General features: G+C 46.9%; 1 protein-coding gene across 1 annotated transcript in view; it reads right to left on the bottom strand.

The window, feature by feature from the left end:
* The window catches only part of RAPGEF1 (Rap guanine nucleotide exchange factor 1), a 31812-nt gene extending 9240 nt beyond the window's left edge, over positions 1-22572 (bottom strand). Inside the window, exons 1-11 of the mRNA XM_029284864.1 lie at positions 22545-22572; positions 16618-16757; positions 14244-14422; positions 12027-12183; positions 10850-10938; positions 10600-10752; positions 10036-10159; positions 9192-9375; positions 8292-8777; positions 5797-5999; positions 438-536 (exon numbers count right to left, since the gene is read on the bottom strand). Coding sequence (XP_029140697.1) covers positions 438-536; positions 5797-5999; positions 8292-8777; positions 9192-9375; positions 10036-10159; positions 10600-10752; positions 10850-10938; positions 12027-12183; positions 14244-14422; positions 16618-16757; positions 22545-22572 — 1842 coding nt within the window. The remainder of the gene's footprint in view (positions 1-437; positions 537-5796; positions 6000-8291; positions 8778-9191; positions 9376-10035; positions 10160-10599; positions 10753-10849; positions 10939-12026; positions 12184-14243; positions 14423-16617; positions 16758-22544) is intronic.
* Between the last annotated feature and the right edge of the window lie 244 nt (positions 22573-22816).

Here is a 22816-nt window from a genome sequence, read left to right as displayed (position 1 = left end):
AGGAGGGGGAGGAGGAGGAGGAGGAGGAGGAGGAGGAGACGACATGGAGAAGGAAGAGAACGCTGGGGAGTCCTTGATGCTCTTGGTGGTTTCCTTGCAGACGTTTCATGACCCACCTAGGTAACGTTATCAATGCTAGAAAGGAATGGGGTTTGTGAGGAGGAGGAGGGGGAAGGAGGAGGGGAGGAGGAGGAGGAGGAGGAGAACACTGGGGAGTTCTTGATGCTTTCTGAGCTTGGTGGTTTCCGTGCAGACGTTTCATGACCCAACTAGGTAACACCCTCAGTGCTACTGAGTGTGACTTGCTCCCTGTTTATACACAAGAGTTCAGGTCCTGAATGCTGGCAGGGGGGAGAAACCAGACCCACAGCTTCCCTGCTACTCCTTCCCAGTAGGCATGCCGAGCCATTGCCGATGCTCCTCCTGGTTTTACTTACTCCTTCAGAGTAGGAAGGGAGAAGCTCCCCATTGCTTTGACCCGAGGAATAGAGATTGACGTATTCACCCTCCCCTGCCGCCGCGCCAACGTTGTCACTCTACAGAGACAGAAGGGAAGGGAGGCAAAGGGGTGATCCCCACCTGGCAGGAGGAAGGCAGCACCCTCAGCAAAGCACGATGGGACAGGTGGCCCGAGATGGGCTCCTGAACATGCTCTAGCTATTTGGAGATGGCAGACCAAAAGGGCTAACTCTTTAATATTAACAGAACCAGTTTGGTGTACTGCTTAAGCCGGAGGTGGTGAGTTCTAGTTCCGCTTTAGCCACGAAAGGCAACTGAGTGACTCCAGGCCAATCACCAGGAGATGGGGAGTTCTAGTCCCACTTTAGGCATGAACACCGACGGGATGATTTGGGGCCAATGACCAGGAGACAATGACTTCTAGTACCACTTTATGCATGAAAGCCAATTGGATGACTTGGGCCAATCACCAGGAGACAGTGAGTTCTAGTTCTGCCCTTAGGCGTGAAAGCCAGCTGGGTGACTTTGGGTTAATCACCAGGAGACAGTGAGTTCTAGTCCCGCCATAGCCACGAAAGCCAGCTGGGTGACTTTGGGCCAATCACCAGGAGACGGTGAGTTCTAGCCCGGCCTTAGCCATGAAAGGCAGCTGGGTGACTTAATTTAACAACTGCAGTGATTTACTTAAGGACGGTGGCAAGGGAGATGCTAAAATGGAGCAAAGCTCACTTCACACAAATGTCTCGCTTAGCAAACGGAAATTTTGGGCTCAACTGTGGTCGTACGTTGAGGACTACCTCGCTCGGTGTCCCAATTGCCCACAGAAAGCTAAGCCAGCTAAAACTGGGCTGCCCTCCCCACGGCCCCCATCCGGGTTCTCACCGAAGACTTCCGGAGAGATTCGGTGAGAGAAAGTGAGACAGAAACAGTCTTGGTTATGCTGCTGTCTTGAGAAGAAGAAGAGGAGGAGGAGGAGGAAGAAGAGGAAGAACAAGAAGATGGCCGCTCCATGGTGCCGAGGGGCTGGCCAGACGTGGCTGGCGCTGCCGCCGGGTCGGAGATCGGAGCCTGGTGTGCAGGTGGAAAGGTCTGAGGAGAGGAGGTAGTGGCCACGGTCGGCGAAAGAAAGGGAGGGAGGACGGGGACTTGGCCACGAGGCAGGAAGTCTTGGGAGAAAGACCTGAAGACCGATTTGTACTGGGAAGACGGGACGAGGTGGATGACGTGGAAGGGGGGGACGGCGCCAAGTCAACGAGAAAGGATAGAATTGGGGCGGGAGGGAAGGAGATGAGCGGGAGAAGAGGAGGGGAGGAGAGGAGAGAAAAAGACAGAGAAAAGAAATTAGAACAATGTACACAGTAGGGCCACGGCACAGTGGTTAAAGACACTCAGCTGGTCAGCTGGAAAAGGGGACAAGACCCGAGTGCCTCGCGATGGGGCGAGCTCCCGTTCCTCGCTCCAGCTCCTGCCCACCTTCGCAGTTCGAACTGCGAGTAGATAAATAGGTACCACTTCGGTGAGGAAGTAACAGCGTCCCGTGCGCCTTTGGCCTATAGCCAGGCTGGCCACATGACCGCGGAGATTATCTTCAGACTTAATAACTGCAGCCATTCGCTTAACAGTGGCCAATTTTTTTTAAAAAAATGTTGTAAAATGGCTATAATGTGGGGCAAAACTCATTTCAAGAGAGGAGACCTGATCTAATCACACACACACACCAAGATTGAAGTCGTCGGAATCACGGACCTCGTCGACCTCTGCCTTACTACCTGCTTTCAAGTTTGAAGGAGAACATCTAGCACTGATGATGTTACCTAGTTGGGTCATGAAATGTCTGCGTGGAAACATTTGAGGGATTCACTCTTGGGCTACCAGAGAAGTCTACTTACAGGCTGTAAAAGAGGAAGAGCTACTAAGCTGCTCCTCCTCCTCCTCCTCCTCCTCCACAAACCCCACTCCCTTCTAGCACTGATGATGTTACCTAGTTTGGTAATGAAACGTCTGCAAGAAAACCACCAAGCTCAGAGAGCACCAAGGACCCCACAATTGTCCTCCTCTTCCTCCCTTCCTCCTCTTCCTCCCTGCCAACCCCACTCACTTCTAGCACTGATGATGTTACCTAGTTGGGTCATGAAACGTCTGCAAGAAAACCACCAAGCTCAGAGAGCACCAAGGACCCCACAATTGTCCTCCTCTTCCTCCCTTCCTCCTCTTCCTCCCTGCCAACCCCACTCACTTCTAGCACTGATGATGTTACCTAGTTGGGTCATGAAACGTCTGCAAGAAAACCACCAAGCTCAGAGAGCACCCAGGACCCTCCAGTCCTCCTCCTCCTTCCTCCTCTTCTCCACAACCCTATTCCCTTCTAGCACTGATGATGTTACCTAGTTGGGTCATGAAACGTCTGCAAGAAAACCACCAAGCTCAGAGAGCACCAAGGACCCCACAGTCCTCCTCCCCCCCTCTTCCTCCCCCCTTCTCCTTCTCCTCCACTCCACGCACCCCACTCCCTCCTAACACTGAAGATGTTCCCCAGTTGGGTCATGAAACGTCTGCAAGAAATCCAGCCAGCTCAGAGAGCCCCAAGGACCCCACAGTTCACAAATGGTCTCTTGTATTGGAACATCAACAGTGCTAGAGAGTGGAGGGGGTGGTTATATAAGTAGCTACACGAGGCTCCTGGCGATTCGCCTTCTTTCGTGATGAATAAATAAATGAATAAATATATATATATTTTAAAAAGAGCGAGAGGAAGCAAGCTGCGAAAGGAAAGGTTCCCGTTAGTAACTCACCGAGTGCGCGGGAAAGGAACTAGTCTGCTGGAGGAAGGAGTTAGAGACGGACACGCTGAGACCCTGGCCGGGGCAGACCTCCTCGGAGGCCAGGGGGCCCTTAGGTGGCTGGACACAGTAGGAGACAGAAGAGAAGGGAGCAGCGAAAGAAGCCTGTGGGAAGGAGAGAAAGAAGAAGGGAGAGGAAGAAAGACGAAAGGAAGAAGAACAACCTCCATCGGTGAGAGATAAACCCAGCACCTGCTTTGGGGTGGTGGGCTAGAGGACCTCTAAGGTCCCCTTCCGAGCCTACGATGCCGGATTCTTTTTCTATCCAAACACAGGCAGCCTTCGACGTACAACAGTCCATTTAGTGGCCGTGAATGACCGGGTTGGGAGGGACCTCGGAGGTCTTCTAGTCCAACCCCCTGCTCAAGCAGGAGACCCGTTACAAGCGGTCCTTGACTGACAGCCGTCCGTTTAGTGATGGTTCAAAGTTACAACGGCATTGGGGGGAAAAGGGACCTGCGACTGCTTTTCGCAGCATCCCCCGCTGTCCCGTGATCCAAATTCAGACGCTTGGCCACTGACTCATACTTATGACGGGTGCAGACAAGCCGCAGAAACCTTGCTCACAATTTTGGTTTCGCAAGTCGAGGGCTGCCTGTACGTCCGACAGTCGGAAACCGGCAAACTCAGGCAAAGAGACGGATTGTTTAATATTTGCTTTCTAAAAAAAAAACGTGGCGAGAGAGGAGAAGGGAACGGCTAAGGATCTGGTTTTCTTTCCCGAAAAAAAAAAAGGGGAAAAAATTATTGAAATCAGAAAAAGAAACAAACAAACAAAAAATCCAAAACCCAAATGGAATAAAAGAGAAAAGGAAGGCAGGGGAAGCTGCAGGCAGTCCTTAGAAGGCGAGAAAAGAAACAGAGGAACAAAATGCTTACGGCGAGAGCACATCGCTGGGGAAACTGAGTCACGGAATACCAACCACCACCAACCCCCTGGTTAATTACATCCTGGTGCTTGTCACCATCCAAAGCTTGCTTGTTTCACTTTGTAGAATCAAAGTTGACTTCTCCAGGTTCAGAAGCATTTCAAGAGGATCTCCTGGGATCTGTGAATTGTTCTGGATTCTGGTCTTCAGGATCCTTTGTGTTACAATTGGAATCGCAACTGGGTTTAATCTCCGCTTGCGGCTTCCCTCCGGAAGGTGGGGGGGGGTTTCAAGAAGAGACTGGACAGCCCTTTGTCCATAATGGCCTTTTGCATGGATTGGACTAGAAGATCTTCAAGGTCCCTTCCGACCCTATTATTCTACGTTCTGTGTCTGTTATGGAGTTGGAACTTGGAAGAAGGCACCAGCTGTGGATGGGCTATGAACATTCAATACAATAAAGCGTAATAAAAGATACTAATTGATTTAATATTTAGGGTTTAGATCAATAAGGGAAATAAAAAAAAAATAGTCACTAGAATAATAGCCTTGGATTATAATATAGAAGTTGGGTTGAGATGATAAAGGTTATTTTATTAGTAAGTGATGAGGTATTAGGATGAGAAATAGAATATAATAATAATAATAATAATAATAATAATAATAATAATAATAATAATAATAATAATAATAATAATAATAATAATTAGTAGTAGTAGTAGTAGTAGTAGTAGTAGTAGTAGTAGTAGTAGTAGTAGTTGGAAGGGACCTTGGAGGTCATCGAGTCCAACCCCCTGCTCAGGCAGGAAACCCTACACCATTTCGGACAAATGGCTGTCCAGTCTCTTCTTAAAAACTTCCAGTGTTGGAGCATTCACAGCTTCTGGAGGCAGGTGGTTCCACTGGTTAATTGTTCTAACTGTCAGGAAGTTTCTCCTTAGTTCTAGGTTGCTTCTCTCCTTGCTTAGTTTCCATCCATTGCTTCTTGTATTTTATTAGTAAGTGATGAGGTATTCGGATGAGAAATAGAATATGTTTGTGAAATAAAGTAAGAATTGATCTGAGTAAACAATAAATGTATTTTAGATATGGCAATTATTTTGTAATCAACTAAGGGAAGTGTGGGTAGTTTGGGCTACCCAAAACCTAAAGACTATGGATATTAAGCTAACTGGAATACTGTAATTGAAATTAGGTAAAATTTCAAAAACAGGACATGAAGGCGTATAAGTTTAAAAAATATTGATAAATGTCTTAACCGACTGAGTTATAATTAGCAATGTATTAATTTGAATGTGATACAATAACTAAGGGAAATAGAGAGGAAACGTTTGATGATGTAACCTAACATATGTATGAAAGAGCTTGTTATTTGATTATGGACTACCCAATCACCATGTTGCTTCCTTAACACTTGGAGCTTTGTAAAATTGGAAAATTAATCAAATTGGTTTTAAAAACAAATAAATAAAGCATAATAAAACAGAACTCACCCCGCCTTCCCAAAACAAAGTCCCAAACTCAAAATAATCACGCTGGAATGTGGACCACAAACATCTCATTTTCCCAGGATGGGCAAGAAGGAACTCAACCAAGATGGAGCAGAACCATAAATAAACAGGACTTACCAGTTGTCTCTGTTTGGGGGGGAGAGCCGGTGGGGGGGCCAGATCCTGGCCAGAGTCTGCACTGCTGAAAGAGTCGTTGAAGCCATAGACCTCCATGAGATGCTTGTTCTTCTGCTGGTAGATGTGTTCGTTCTGCGGGGTTTGGTAGAACATGGAAGGCTGAGGTTCAGAGTAGTCTTCTACAAACTGCATGTAGGCCAACACTGGAAGAGACAATGGACATGTGGAGGTCACCTTCTTGGTGGGATGCTCGGAGGAACCATCTCTCGCTCTTCCTGTCTCCTGTTAGGCTGGATGGATTCAGACAGGCACAGAAGACCGATGTGAAATTAAGAAGAAAACTTTGAAGGTTGAAGCCTATTTCAAACTGGGAAACTGTGAAGATCTTCTAGTCCAGTGGTTCTCAACCTTCTCTTCACCACGGACCCCCCCTTTTAAATACCTTTTGGGGCTATGGACCAGGGCTATGGATCCCCAAGACTTCGTAACATTTCTTCAAGCCTTTATGGATCCCCTATATGATGACATCGCACCCCGAGGGGTTTGTGGACCACAGATTGAGAACCACTGTCCTAGACCAAGTCAAGTCCAAAACCACTAGGGAGATCCTGGAAGCTTAACCCTGTTGATCAGCCATCAACAGGCAAACAACTTCTAGACACCCTTCAAAGGAGACAATCAAAAAGGAAACAAAAAGATCAAAGTATCTTATCAGCAAATCAACATCCAGATGAGCAGAGATGAACACCAAGGTTAATGTTAGGTCAACAATCAAGACGTAAACCATATGCCAATCAAGGAACTACCAACTCAGATAAAGAAGCTAACAATAAACAGCCTAATCAAGGACCAACCAAGATCGCTCCCACCAGCACTGTTTATATACAACAGAGAACAAACCTCACTCCTTTCTAGTCCTGATGATGTTACCTAGTTGGGTCATGAAACGTCTGCAAGAAAACAACCAGATTCAGAAAGCACCAAGGACCCCACAGTTCTCCTCCTCCTCCTCCTCCTCCTCCTCCTCTCTACAAACCCCACTCCCTTCTAGCATGGATGATGTTATCTAGTTGAGTCATGAAATGTCCTCAAGAAAACAACCAGATTCACAGAGCACCACCACTGAGCTACAAATATTCTCTTCCATTGGTAGGGAGTGGTTGGGGTCTTTCTCTGCCTGAAGCCCAGATCAAACCAAGAGCCAAAGTAATCTAAATAATAATAATAATAATAATAATAATAATAATAATAATAATAATAATAATAATAATAATAATAATAATAATAATAATAATAATAATAATAATAATAATAATAATAATAATAATAAATGCGAATCAAACACAACTAGCCCAATGTAAATATCTCTCAATTGCTCAACTCTTAACCCAGAGGATAAAATTCTCGTCTGGACTTCTAAAAAGAGATGCCCACATTTTCCTGTTCCCTTTTTTTCTTTTTTCTTTTGGTGTGATTATCCACAAAATGCTGAGCAAGCATCTGAATAAACCAGGATGAAGTGAGAGTCGCCATGTGATTAAACCAGCAGCTAGACAGGAAGGGGAGAAGCAAATTTGGGAACCGAAAATGTGCAGAAAGTGACATTAAACCAACATTTTGTTTTGTTTTTTTTAAATGACCTTGGTAATCATATAATCTTCATGTTTCTTGAGATGGAAATTCTTTAAAAGCCAACCACTGGTTTTTACGCCTGTCAGCGTTTAGATAACCACTCAGATCTTGGTGAATCATACATTAGTTTAATTTTGCAGGGGTGGGGGAAGTTCCCCTGTTGTGGTTTGGAGACATGCAACAGGCAGGAAGTTTGGGGCTTTGAAAAACCTGCTGTCCGATGGTGGAAAGTAGAAGAGAAACTCAGCGTGGCGAGTTATCTAAGTTTAGTACCGACTGGAAACTCCTTGTAGCTTTTTTTCGTACCAAACAAAAAATAAAAATGAAATTTTGAGGAAAAACAATAGCCGGTAGAAAAATGTAAGTCACGCTGCAACTGTGGAGTAAGAATTTAATTTATAGCTGTACCTATGACTGCTATAAGCTGCTTATTTAATAAGCCAGAGATGCTTGGGTGGTGAAATGGGAAATAAAGAAAGAAAGAAAGAAAGAAAGAAAGACATTTTGCAGGGCTGAGAAAGTTCTCCTGTTGTGGTTTTTAAAAGAAAAAAGAAAAGAAAAAAACAGAAGGAAGGAAGGAAGGAAGGAAGGAAAGGAAAAAGGAAGGAAAGGAAAAGAAGGAGGGATGGAAGGAAGGAAAAAGGAGGAAAGGAAGGAAAGGAAAAAAGAAGGAAAAGAGGAAGGAAGGAAGGAAATCAGAAGGCATTTCTTTATATTTTCTTCTTTTCCTATACTTTGTCTTTTCTCTTTTCTTCTCTCTTTTCTTTACCCTAGCTATTACTTCCTCCGAGCTGTTAATCTTTCTTTTTGAACCTTTTAAATAAAATTACGTTTTAAAGAAAAAAGATCAAGGGAGCACTTACTGTGTTTGTTTTTCTTCTCCGGCAGCGGTGGGGGTTCCTCGGATTCCCTGGGTGCGTTGGGACTGGAGAAATCAGCAAGGAATTCAACAGGGGGTGCCGTCTTTCCAGGCTGATAGGGCAGGACAGCCGCAAAAGGGGTGAAGACCCAGGGCAACAGCGGCGGGACGCTTAAGTCCTCCTCGGAAATGTTGTCGTACTGCGAAGGGTGCCTCTCCAGGAGGACCCGACAGCCGGAGACGTCAAAAGCAGACGCCGCCGTTCCTCTCCTTTTCTTCTCCGGAAGAGCTGGCGGGATCTCGCGCAGATCCGGCGCAGCGGTTGAGGAGATACAATTCTCCGGAAGCTGGAAAGATTGTCTGAGGAATGGAGAGGCAGTTTCCCGCAGGCCCTCCGGTAAAGGGCTGAGCACGCCAAGTCCTGGCTGGGGGATCTGGTCCGTGTTTGAGAGATCCTGCTGCAAGAACTCGTAATCAGGATCGTAATGATCTGCAGGAAAGAGAGAGAGAGAGAGGAAAAAATGATACGAAGAACAGAACCACAGAGCTGGAAACCCTGGACTTTATTTGGTGTGGAGGAAAGGGATTGACTAATGCAGAGGGGAAGGTCACATTTACTTCCGGTGGTTTGGAAACCGTATTTGTGTAGAGTTTGGGCGGTGTCGCTTGCATGGAGGAGCGGTAGAACCTAGGGGTGGAGTCAAAAAGAGGAATCAGCCTAGAATCCTTTTGTAGTCACAAGTGAACTAACTTCCCTTGAATTCTGTGGATCCTTATCTAACTGTAACCAAGTGCAGTGATTCTTGGGCACAGACTGTTTGGCAATCAATCAGCTTAACTGGATCTTCACACGTGGAACCGGTCTTTCAGAGCCCGGCTGAGCAGAGACACCCCATCTCCTTACCTAACGTTTCACAGCTTGTGTTGTGCGAGCACTGCCCGCTGTCGCAATCCAACGAGGACAGTTGCTCATCTGATTTGCTCAACTTCCCCATGCTGCTGTACGGCGAGAGGCGGGGAGATTCCCCTCCGTAGGACTGGCTGCCCCCCGAGAGCCTCCGCTGGGGGTAGCAATCGTTTTCAAATTCCTGCGGGTCGGAAGGAGAAGAAGATACAGGTAAAGTCCACCTCTTTTAAACAACCCATCTTGGAATTAAACAGGGTGGATATTCTGACGACGCTCTTCGATCTTCTCTTTAGGAACGGGGCAACGGAGAGGTACCTTTTAAATGTCTGAATCCAGAAAGGAAGTTGTGATTTTTGGAATTACGGGCAGTTGGAGGTGACCTTCAATTTTATACCTATCTCCAAGTTTGGCCCCTGGATTCTGTACAGGTAGTCCCTGACTTAACGACCACAATTGAGCTCAAAATTTCTGTTGCTAAGCGAGACGGTTGATAAGTGAGTTTTGCCCCATTTTGCCAGAGTTTTAAGTGAATCACCAAAGTTAAGTTAGACACACGGTTATGAAGTCCCTCTGGCTTCCCTATTTGTTTGCCAGAAGTTCATAAAAGAGGGTCATGTGACACTGCAATCGTCATAAATACGAGTCAGTTGACAAGCCTCTGAATTTTGATGACGTGGCCACGGGGAGGCTGCAACGGTCGTTAAACTTGGAAAAATAGTCCTAAATCCCTTTTTGCAACTTCGAACAGTCACTAAATGAACTGCAAGTCAAGGATTGCCTGTACTAATGGACACACCATCCTATCCCGACAGCTCCTGGGTGGATACGGCTGGTAATTTACCTGTTTGTTGATTCCAATGGGCAAACTGGAGCCACTGGTCGTTCGGCTCATGGGGGCCACGATAGCCACGCGCGTAGGAGATGGTGCCGACTGACGCTTCTTGGGAGGCAAGGCTGGCGGAAGGCTGCATAAGACGAAGAAAAACTTAAAACAGAGACAGAACGGTGCCTGGGGAATCGGTTACAATTACATGTACACCGTGGACTTACAACCACATTTCCGTTGCTAATCAAGGCAGGTTGTTAAGTGAGTTTGCCCCCCAATTTACGACCTTTCTTACCACGGGGGTTAAGAGAATCCCTGCAGTTGTAAAGTTAGTAACATGGTCGTTAAGCGGATCCGGCTTCCCGATTGGCTGTGCTTGTCAGGAGGTCGCCAAAGGGGAATCACGTGACCCCAGGACAAAGCAACCATCCTAAGTACATGCCAGTTGCCAAGCCTCCCAATTTTGTTCACGTGATCGTGGAGAGGCGGCTGCAGCGGTCGTAAGCGTGAAAAATGGGCATAAGTCACTTTTTTCCGGTGGCTTAAGGGCAGTGTTTGACCTCTTAGAGACGTGTTTACCTGTTTTCGGGGACCCGGATGCAAGGAAGTGGGGGCTTCGGTGGGGCAATCTCTTCGTCCGGGGCATCTGGCAACACTTCTGTGCTCGGCGTCATCCCGGCCGTCTTGTTGAGAATCTCCATCTCACGATCCGTCAAGGGAAGCTCCAACTGGCTGGAGAGGGGAGAACCGTGGGTCACAAACACTGAGGAGGCTGCATCATCACACCGGATGATGCACATCTCAACCTTCACCAGAAATGGCTACTCACCTGTCTGCTGTAGACACAGGTAAGGTGGGCTTGACTGGGCTGGTGGGAGATGGGTGTTCCTGCTTCTCAATTGTGAGTTTCACCAGCTCCTGATTAGCAACAAAACACAACACACACACACAAAAAAAAATTATACATTTTTTGCATTCATCTTATTGCCCAAAAAACACCTTCATTTCTTGTCTCTCTCTCTCCTTCAAAACTCATTTATTTATTCCCTATTTAAACGACGGCCCACCCCAAAAGCAGCTAAAGGAAAGTTTAGGAAAACGTTCAAACCACAGCTTCTGTGCTGTGGACTCGCTAGAATTGCAAACGTGGTTTGTTCTCATCTTGCAACTCCTGGCTTGTTTGGAAGAAATCGGCTGGTAACATAAACCATCTGGTTTAACCTAGCAGCTTTTCGGTGTCTTATCCGATCTGTTGGTCCAGCTTTCAGAAGAAGCCAAGCCACAGCGCAAATTCTTTTTTTAAGGGGACCCAGGTTTGTTGCTGCACACTAACAGACAGAACACACTATAGCTAAAATATAAGCCACCTTTGGCACAAACGGAATACTGGGAAAGAAAATGGGAACTGAATATGCCTTACAATAAAGGGGAATCTTTGTAGCTCGGGGTTGAAAAGAGGGGATCCTGGGTGCTCTCTGAGCTGGGTGGTTTCCTTGCGGACGTTTCATGACCCAACTAGGTAACATCATCAGTGCTAGAAGGGAGTGGAGTTTACAGGGAGGAGGAGGAGGAGGAGGATGACAGTGGGGTCTTTGGTGCTCTCTGAGCTGGGTTGCTTTCTTGCAGACATTTCATGACCCAACTAGGTAACATCATCAGTGCTAGAAGGGAGTGGGGTTTGTGAGTGGAGGAGAAGGACGGAGAAGAGGAGGAGAGAGGGAGGGGGAGGGTGTGTTTCCATCTGTTGCTTCTTGTCCTGCCTTCAGGTGCCTTGGAGAACAAGTCAGTCCTCCCCCCCTTTCTCTGTGACAGCCCCTCAAGTATTGGAAGATGCTATCATGTCCCCCCGTAGTCCTTCTCTTCGTTAGGCTAGAGACACTAGTTCCCTCAACCCTTCTTCATACAATTTAGCCCCCAGATCCTTCATTACTTTTGTCACTCTTCTCGGCACACTGGAGGACTAACTTTACAAGGGGTTCAGGGAACACCCCGAGTAGAGCCCGTACCTTAACTCCATCCAGAACCGCCTTGATAACCCCCCTGACTGTGTTCACCACCTCTTTGTCTTCAGAGTTGATGCCTTCGAGCATCACCTGATCGGACCACCGAATCAAATTTCCCAAGCTCTGATACACTCGGCTGTAACAGGAAGTGATGGCAGAACTGCAGAAGTGAAAGAAGAAGAAGAAGTTAGAAGGAAGAAGAGGTGGAGAGACTTGGCTTAAGTTATTAAGGGTCAGAAATGAGCCATGCACTGCTGCTAAACATTAATTCCTTTATAGAGGTAGTTCTCTCTCTCTCTCTCTCTCTCTCTCTCTCTCTCTCTCTCTCTCTCTCTCTCTCTCTCTCTCTCTCTCTCTCTCTCCCTCCCTCCCTCCCTCCCTCCCTCCCTCCCTCCCTCCCTCCATCCATCCATCCATCCATCCATCCATCCATCTATCTATCTATCTATCTATCTATCTATCTATCTATCTATCTATCTATCTATCTATATCTTTATTTCTATCTCTGTATCAACTCTCTCTTTCTCTCTCTCTATTATCTCTCTCTCTCGCTCCCACTCTTTCTTATCTCTGTCTTTATCTCTCTATATTTCTAATTCCCCCTCTCTCTCTCCCTCTCTTTTTGCATAACATTTAGTTTGTTCAAAGAAAGTTAAAATGCAAAACACCAACGTATTTTTAACAAAAACGAAAACAAAAGAAGAAAATAACGCAACAAAGATCCATTAAAGTGTCTTAGAAAAAAAAGAGATACATATAGCATCCTCCCTAATTGAATGCTGATTAATATAAAAGTTTCCCACCCTTGCAAAAAAAAAAAAAAAAAAGGCCAAAGAATTTTAAAACTACTAAACTATTAAATCTGTTTACAAATTGCTTACCGGTCATCTATATATTGCATTCGTAACAAAATGGGGAAAACAACAACAATAAAAATACGATATAAAAGTTTAAAGTAGTAAAGTAACAATAAAAGACCAGATTTAAATTCCCAAACCCTGTTAACAAACTGCTGTTGTAATCCAACTCGTAAAAGATTTATCGCAGCTTCAATCCCAGATTATCCCCAAAAGTAACCCTAATTGGTCCCAGATCAACTATCCATGCACTTGTATATCTGCATTTGTAACACCTCCCAATTTTAATGGGTGTCAACTTTCTGAATTTATACACTGGCATGCAAGGCAAGGCAGCAACAGCAGAGGGCACCACTCGGCTGGTCTCAGGAAGTAGGGTCAATCCCTGGATGGGAGACTATCAGGAAATTTTGGGGTTGGACGAGGAAGTTGAAAAAATATCCCCAAAGAAAGTAACAATAAACTACTTCCAGAAAACTACATGGAGGAGATGACGCCCCAACCTTGGCTGATCCTTAGCTAAGCAGGATTGGGCCTGGCTAGTCCTTGGATGAGTATCTACAAGGAAACCTAAGAGTGATGAGCTAGATCAGGGGTCTTCAAACCTGGCCCTTTGATGACTTGTGGACTTCAACTCCCAGAATTCTTCAGCCAGCGTGCCTGGCTGAGGAATTCTGGGAGTTGAAGTCCACAAGTCATCAAAGGGCCAAGTTTGAAGACCCCTGAGCTAGATGGACAAGTTGAAAACACATCCAGGAGGAAGAGAATGGTAAACCATTTATTGTTGCCAAGAAACCCTCCTGTCCATGAAGCCACCAAGAGTTGAGCTTGGTCAAGGGAGACTTGAGTGACTAGGGAAAGATTTCCTCTGGTGCTCCAGATGTTATTCAATGACTCTTCCACACATCTGGCCTGTCTAATGGGAATGATCCAGAGCCATAGTCCAGCCACACGAGAGAGTCAACCTTCACCTTGGTTGGTCTACCAGAAGCAGCCACCTCAATCCTTCTTCTCAATTGAGAAGGACAAGAATTTTATGATGTTCTGATGGTCAGAAAATTTCTCCTAACTTCTAGGTTGGATCTTAACAAGCTTCTACCCATTGCTTCGTGTCCTGCCCTCAGGAGCTTTGGAGAATAAGTCAATCCCCTCTTCTCTATGACAGTCCCTCAAGTACGGGAAGACATTTGTCATATCCCCCCCTAATCTCCCTCAACCATTCATCCTAATCTTTAGAAGAAATGACTACCCAACCTACACAATGAGCACCCCAATCTCTGTTGCAGACTTCGGGGGGAAAGGACTTACCCACCTAGTACCAAACTCTCAATCCAACTACTCAACACGTCACGTCACGACTCACCTCTGCTGAATCCGTGGGTCCGTCTGAACCAGAGGCAAGATGGCTTCCAGAACTTTGCTGGCAGATCCTGGCAACATCTCCAGCACCTTGTTATCAATGGCCATTTTGTCCACGATGGTCTTAAAATAACGCAGGGCGCTCACTACATCCTTCTCTTTCTCTTCCAGCCAACTCAAGTTCTGAGACAGAAAGAGCATTTTTAGCAAAGTTCCTATCGAATAGCATGAATATGCAAATCATTTTCCCCGCCTCCATTCATTCATTCTGTTTATCCATCCATCTATCTACCCATTCATTCTGTCTGTCTATTCATCCATCCAGTCATTATATCTGTCCATCCATCCATCTATCCTATTATTCATCCATCTACCCATTCATTTTATGTATCTATTGATCCATCCATCCATCCATCCATCCAATCATTAATCCATCTACCCATTCATTTTATATCTAGTCATCTATTTATCTATCCACCCACCCATCCACCCACCCATCATATCATTGATCCATCTACACATTCATTTTATATAATCCATCATCCATCCATCCACCTACACTCCATCCACCCACCCACCCACCCATCCATCATTGATCCATCTATCCATTCATTTTATATATCCATCCATCCATCCATCCATCCACCCCTCCCTCCCTCCCTCCCTCCATCCCTCCATCCATCTATTCTATCTATTGTCAAATTGTTCTAAATCCAAAGTGTCCCATTCTGAACCCAGAAAATATAATTCCCATCAGGTTTTCAGATGCCCGAAACCCAGCAGCTCTGGGCTCGCCGTACCCCAACATTTTCTGTTTCAGATGTAAAGCTACTTCTAGAAACTCTTTCTGGACAGAGAGGACCGCTGGTTTGAAAGAGGGGTCAAAGAGGCCCACCTATAATCAGATTGAACAGCCCTCTCTCAACGGGGGGAGGGGGATACGACACCAACTATCTCCTGTTTACAACACAAGTCTTTTCAGCAGTTCCAAGAAGGCTCCACACCCATTTGCGCTATTCAGGTGACCCCGAGGGCACCGATAAACCTCCAGGTGGCCTCAATGACTCTCAGAGGGAGTACTAATGACCAGATGACTGCAAGGAATATAAATCCTTCCATCCTCCACCATTCAGTCAGTCCTGAAGAAGCTTCTTGGAGGAGAAGCGAAACGGCTTCAAGGAAAAACAAAGTCCAGTTGCCTTGTGAAAAAGCACCTCGGGGACAACCATGACCTGGATGACTGAGAATCTCCATAAACTTCTAGAAACCTTTTTGCAAAGAAAACAAACCCTTCCCAATTAAGGCGATTCAATTTTTTAACGATTTGTATCCCGCTGGGGTATATTTTTACTGAAGGCACAACACCCAGTTCATTTTCCAAGTACTGTAGATGGAAGGCAGTGACCTGCACCCTTCTTTGACAACCCAAGCTGTTTTTCAAGAGGTCGCAATGCTCTAATGGCCTACGCAAATAATACAAAACCAACTGCACATATCTGGCTCCTTTTGTTGAAAAGGCACCAATCCGTCTGGGAGAGAGAGTAATAGTTGCGTGTCCTGAAACAACCCCAGGCCAGGGAAGAGGGATGGAGGAAATTGCAAAAGGGTGATCTGGCTTCTGACCCCGTGTTCCACAAACATACCGGTGTCAAGAAAGGGTGACAAAAGACAACTTCCTCTTTCGTCAGCCCTGCGAGGGAGACCAGCCAGCCAGGACACACGACCAAGTCGCTAAATTTTACTGTGCTTTATTTTCAGGTTTTACGTGAGAAGAATCTTGCGAGATTGAAAGCGCGACTCTTCCCCCTGTCTCTCTGACAGCCCCAAATCCTGAGAAGGGCTAGAAACGTCTTATCCCATGCAGGTAGTCCTCGGCATTGCGGCCACGACCGAGCCCAAAGTTTCCAAAGTGAAATGTTTGTTAAGTGGGTTTTGACCCATTTTACGAATTCTCTTGCCACCGTTAAATGAATCCGGCAAGGTCACAAAAGGAGTGAGTGAGGTTATCCCAGATTATTCAGAATTTGCAGGAAACCACAGGGACGATCCTCACATGGCCGTCACTAATATGAGCTTACGTTCAACATCTGATACGAAGATATAAGTCCCAAAGGTGCTTTTTTTCAGGAGGCAACTGGGCGTTCTTTGTTCTTCTTGGAAGATCTTTCGCTACTCATCCAAGAAGCTTCTTCGGTTCTGACTTTACGGCGGAAAATAAAAGGATGTGTATTCCTTGTAGTTCATCTGGTTGTTAGTACTCTTTCTGAGAATCGCTGAGGGCTCAGATAAACCTGCGTAATTCCAGACTCAACAATGGTCGTTAAGTGGAGGATTACCTGTCCTTAACTAGGCACGCCTCAACCAACCCGCCAGTTTACCTTGTTCACAACCTTCTCGGGGGATTTCACCACTAGGTCAGGCTGCTTTCCTTTCTTAGAGGGCGTCCTTTTTATTTTGGGGGAGTGGAACTTGTCCTTCAGCTTCATGGTGAATGAAGAGAGATGAGAGCGCTGAGAGTCTATAAAAAAAAAAACAGAGAAGAGAAACACGGTCAATAAATGGGAACAGACGGCATGCTTGAACCAGGCTATAGGCCAGGATGTGCCTGACATCTGGGAGCTGCGAGCTTAAGTGGGTGGCTTCACGACAGGCACAGCCCTGTTCTTTGCACAACAAACCCCACCGGATGCTGGAATGTACCTACCGCAACTCTTTAAAACGGCCACTGCCTTTCCTGTAATCACAAAGGCAGCACGTGTTCGCAACTCTTTAAAGCAGTGGTTCTCAACCTTTTTAATGCCACGACCCCAACCGGTCGTAAGTCGAGGACTAAACCGGTCGTAAGTCGAGGACTAAACCTGCCGTAAGTCGAGGACTACCCAACCGGTCGTAAGTTGAGGACTTTCCCTGCCCGGGAGCGCCGTGCATGCGTGGTTCCACCCCCTGCGCCGGCCGAGGCGTAGCTGGCAAGCGGCAGAGACGGAGCAGGCCGACCACCAGCTGGCCCAGCCCAAGGGAGGTAAGGCACCCGCCGGAAAAGGGAAAAAAAATGGCGGACAAAAAAAATGGCGGACAGCCTTGCTTGGCGACCCCCGTGAAATGGTCGATCGACCCCAAATGGGGTCCCGACCCACAGGTTGAGAACCACTGCTTTAAAGCAGCTGCGACTTTTTCAGGTCTGGAAACACAACTCCTATCTACCGCGCTTAAAGCGGTCCCATCTTTTTTCCCAGGCTTGTGAATGTAGCACTGATTTGCCACGTTTCACACAGCCACATCCTTCCCTAAATTTACGCGGAGGCCAATGGGTGCACAATTCCAGAGGGGAGGAAAACAACAACAACAACAACAAGCTGCTTTAAGAGCTGTAAACCTTTCTTACGTTTGTTCCCCTGCACGCTGAAAAAATACCTATTTGGAATTCAGTCTTCTCCTGCCTTCAGATGCTTAAGCGTAACAGAGTTGGAAGGGATCTTGGGGAGTCATCTAGTCCAACCCCCTGCTCAAGCAGAAGACCTATATCATTCCGGGCAAGTGGCTGTCCAGTCTCTTCTTGGAAACCTCCAGTGATGGAGCACCCACAACCTCTGGAAGCCAGCTGTTAAGCTGATTAATTGTTCTAAATCAACCCCTCCTCTCTGTGGCAGCCCCTCAAATATTGGAAGATGCAATCAGATCTCCCCGAGTTGTTCTCTTCAGCAATTCTGGTTTCCAGAAGTGAGTTTCCAACAGACACACATGCGTGTTTGTGGCAGGCACGGGATGGAAACCTTGCTAGTTGCCTGTCTGTTTGGCTAAAGGCTGCGTGCCTTGCCCAGCTGCCTTTAAACAATCTCCAGCTGTTGAGTCATGGTCTTCCCTGTGATCTGAAGTTTGTTTTGCCCTGGGCCAACTGATGAAAGGGTGTGTGTGTGGGGGGGGGGAAATATCAGCTGGTGATTTCCAGAGAAGGGGACTAGGGAAGGGGGGAGGGAAGTGAAGGGAGAAAGAGAGGAGAGGGGGGATTCAAAGCAGTTTGCCTCTGACCCGCCACTATCCATCATTCCTGGCTAACAGTTTGACGTCTGGTTGGGTCCAAGTCTCTGGAGTCCTTCCAGGAAGTAAGCAATGCCAGAACATTACGCCTGTTGGAGGGAGGCTGCTGGGAAGTCACTGGATGAATTAACGGCAGAAGGGAAAGAGAGGAAGGGGAGGGAAGAGAGGGAGGGAAAGGAGAAAAGGAAAGAGGGAGAGAGAAGGATCAGAGGAGGAAGGAAGGACAAGGAAAAAGAAAAAAGAAGGGGAGGGAAAGAAGGAAGGGTTGGAGAAAAGTTGAAAAGGAAAGAAAGAGGAGAAAAGGAAAGAAGCAAAGAGAGAAATAAGGGGAGGGAGGGAGGGAGGGGAAAACAAAGAAAGAGAAAGAAGGGAAGGGAAAAGGAAGGAAGGAAGAGACCAAAGGAGAAAAGGAAAGAAAGATGAGAGAAAGAAAGAAGAGAGAGATCAGAGAAACGGGGAGGGAGGGAGGAAAGAGCGAAGGATCGGAGAAAGAAAAGGAAAAAGTAAGGAAAGAAAGGCGGAAGGGAAAGAAGGGAGAAAGGAGGAGAAAAAGGGAGGAAAGGAAATATAGATGAGAGGGGGAAATGAAGCAAGAGAGAGAGAGAAAGGGAGGGAGGGAGGGAGATCAGCGAAGGAAGGAAGGAAGGAAGGAAGGAGAGGAGAAAAGGAAAGAGAAGAACGGAGGAAAGAAAAGGAGAAAAGGGAGAGAAAGAGGAGAGAAAGAAGGAAGCAAAGAGAACGAGAGAGAGAGACCAGAGAAGGACAGAAGGAAGGAAAGAAGGACAAGAACTGAAATCCTGAGAGAGAGAGAGAGAGAGAGAGAGAGAGAGAGAGAGAGGGAGAGAGAGAGAGAGAGAGAGAGAGAGAGAGAGAGAGAGAGAGAGAGAGAGAGAGAGAGAGAGAGAGAGAGAGAGAGAGAGAGAGAGAGAGAGAGAGAGAGAGAGAGAGAGAGAGAGAGAGAGAGAGAAAGAGAAAGAGAAAGAGAGAGAAAGAGAAAGAGAGAGAGAGAGAAAGAGAGAGAGAGAGAGAGAGCCCATGTGATTCCATGCACTTGCCCGCGTGGAATTTCATGAACCCACCTCACGCTTAAATGCAAAACTATAAAGTGGGAACTCTGTCTCCCGGGCTTTAGCAAACAAACCATGGCTTTTTAAAAAATATCAGCACACAACAGATAGATAAAGCCAACCAAAAGCCAACCGTTAGGACACAGAACTCAAGAAGGGCTGAACAAGAGCCAGGTGTGATTTAATGGGATTTAATGGATTTATCTGCAGCTCGGAGGATGGGGATCTCCAACAAAACCCCTTGGCAATGGGGAGACAGCCCCACTTGGCCCCCACTGCACCAAAGTCTGGCTAGTTTCCTTCTGAAGCAGAAGAGAAGCCACCGCTGAACGTGCCGCCCACCCAAATCGTGGTTAACTCGGGTGGAGCTCTTTCCAAATTCCCGCCAGGAATGGGTGTGTGTGTGTGTGTGTTATTTGAATAACACAGACAAGGGATCCAGAGGAAAAGGGTGGAGGGAGGGAGCCTGGGTGGGACTCAGAAGAAAGTGCCAACACAAGAGAGACCAGTGTGCTTTCGGTCGCACGTCGGTGTTTCTCAAGCCAGGATCACTTTTACGACGGGTGGACTTCAACTCCCAGAAGCCCCCCAGGCAGTGTGGAAGTCATGTGATCAAAATTCAGGGAGGGGAAGTTTTTTTTAAGAAGAGATTGGGTAGCCATTTGTCTGGGATAAGGACGAATGCTCCATATTCCCTTCCAGTGCTATGCTTTTATGACTCGTGGACTTCAACTCCCAGAATTCCTGAGCCAGCCACGCTGAGGAGAAATGGAGAGGTTTCCATGCTGAGCCATGCTGGCTCAGGAATTCTGGGAGTTGAAGTCCACCAGTCATAAAAGAGCCAAGGTTGCCTACCCGTGGTCTCGCCTATTGAAGAGAAGGATTGGGAGGGGGGGAAACGTGTGATAATTGTCTTCCAGGACTTGAGGGGCTGTCACAGAGAAGAGGGGGTCAACTTCTATTCCAAAGCGCTGGAAGGCCAGACGAGAAGCAATGGATGGAAACTAATCAAGCAGAGAAGCAATCTAGAACCACGGAGAAATTTTTCTGTCGGTGAGAACAACTGACTTGCCTTCTGGAGTTGTGGGTGCTCCATCGCTGGAGCTTTTCAAAAATAGACCAGACCTCCATTTGACTAGGATGGCATAAGGCTCCGGCTTTGAGCGAGGGGTTGGACTAGACGACCTCCCCGGTCCCCTTGCCGCCCTAGGATCTCTGGAAACGAGTTCAAGATGGCTCAAGCGATGGAAAAGTAGTCAAAGCAAAGCCATTTTGAAACCAGGAATGCTTCGCCCGGCGTCATGAAGGTGGACCGGAGATGTGATCACGGTTTCAACATCTGAAGGGCCATCAGCAGCTCGGGAGAGAAAACCAGACTGAGCGAAAAACGTCAGGCTTTCAAACGGAACGCGTCCGTCCCAAGCGTGTCGTCTGGGGAATTCTGACTGAGGAGCAAAGGTAACCACAGAAGATGATGCAGGCACTCAAGAATGAAGTGCCTGCGGGGTTTTGGAGGACAAGAACCAGCTTGGAGAGGAGACACGCCCTCCAGGAAACAAAGAAAAGGGACGCCTGGAGCCGATCCTGGCTTAGAATCAAGCGGAGATGGAGGTAAAAGGAAGAGAGACGAAAAAGGATCTGGGCTCCACTGCTTTTAAAAGTTGCATCACATTCTCCACTTCGGGACTTCTTTCTCTTGGGAAACAAGCCTTGGGATTTCTATAATGAAGCCCCCCCCCGTTGCCAGGGGCTATTTACCTGTCGTCCGGGCAACGGGGGTGATGTCATCAGTCCCTTTCACTGGAAAAACACACACACACCGTGGTGGGGAGAGGGAGAAGAGTGGCTTCTTCAGAGAAGAGCAATCAACCTCCTTCCCAAGTGGTCCAGAAGATTCTCTGGGGATATCATGATTATTGCTAGATTACTATCCCAAAGATGCTTTTTCAGGACTTCCTTGTTTTTCTTTGAAGACGTTTCGCTTCTCATCCCAGAAGCTTCTTCAGCTCTGAAGGATGGAAGTATTTATACTCCTTGCAGACAGATGGTCATTTGCATCCTTTTAGAGGCCACTTGGAGGTTTACCTGTGTCCTCAGGGTCACCTGAGTAGTGCAAATGGGTGTGGAGCCTTCTTGGGAACTGCTGAAAGGACCGCGTTGTAGACTGGACAGAGATGATGTCCTGTCCCTCCCCCCCTCTGTTGTAGCCGTTCAATTTTGAAAGGGCGAAAAACGGTCATTAAGTTCCTTTCTTCAGTGTCGCTGTAACTCTGAACGGTCACTAAACAGATTACTGTAAGTTGAGGACCACCTGTACTATAATTTGGTGGTCCATTTCAGCGCCCGTTTCTGAGCGGCCAAAGGCTGCCACTCAAAGTGACTTGTTCAGGAACCAGGTGGAAAGGGATTCTAACCCAGTCCTATAAAACCCTACATTTTCAGAGACTGGCCCGGTTGTGGGGTCCTTGGTGCTCTCTGAGCTGGGTGGTTTTCTTGCAGACGTTTCATGACCCAGCTAGGTAATATCATCCGTGTTAGAAGGCAGTGGGGTTTGTGGAGAGGAGGAGGAGGAAAAAACAGGAGGAGAAGGAGGAGGATTGTGGGTCTTTGGTGCTCTCTGAGCTGGGTGGTTTTCTTGCAGACATTTCATGACCCAGCTAGGTAACATCATCAGGGCTAGAAAAGAGTGGAGTTTGCTATCTGTTTATATACAAGTGGCGTTCCCTGTCAGGGTTTGTGGGAGTGCTCTTGATGATGCCTTGATTAGGCTGTTGTTTACTGTTTGTCTGGGCTGGTAGTTCCTTGACTGGAGTATTGTTTACTTCTGGATTGTTGGTCAAGTGTTAATCTTGGGGTCAATCTCTGCTTATCTGGGTGACCTGGTTAGTGGCACGCAGAGGGAACAATGGCCGGAAGGGCAAGGCAATATAGACTGGAGTTGTAAAGAGACAAGGGGTGTTACTATGCCAATCATGTTAGGATGAGTATGATGTCATCCAGTCTTCCAGTACTTGAGGGACTGTCACAGAGGAGAGGGGATTGACTTATTCCCCAAAGCAGGTGAGGGCAGGACAAAAAGCAACGGGTAAAAGACCATTAAAGAGAGAAGCAATCTAGAATTAAGGAGAAATTTCCTAACAGGGAGAACGATTAATCTGTGGAACGGAAGTTGCCACCAGAAGTTGTGGATGCTCCATCACTGCAGGTCTTCAAAGTAGACTGGACAACCATTTGACCAGGATAGTATAAGGTCTCCTGTGTTGAGCAGAGGGGCTGGTCCCTTCGGATTCTATGATTCATCATAGCTTCCATTAGACTTCCAAGGGCTCTTTTGCTACTAATGAATCACGGCCGACAAACATGAACAATCAAAATGTGAATGGAAGTTCAAATTAAGAGCAACTTCCGCGTGACTCTTTGTACAAACCCCTGGCCATGATTAGGAGGCTTTCTTGGCACCCCGGTAAGCTAGAAC

Source organism: Protobothrops mucrosquamatus, unplaced genomic scaffold, assembly GCF_001527695.2.
Source record: "Protobothrops mucrosquamatus isolate PMUCROS unplaced genomic scaffold, P.Mucros_1.0 scaffold1039, whole genome shotgun sequence".
Taxonomy (NCBI): Eukaryota; Metazoa; Chordata; class Lepidosauria; order Squamata; family Viperidae; genus Protobothrops; species Protobothrops mucrosquamatus.
Note: the sequence above shows the minus strand (reverse complement) of the source record. Positions and strands in the feature narration are given on the sequence as shown.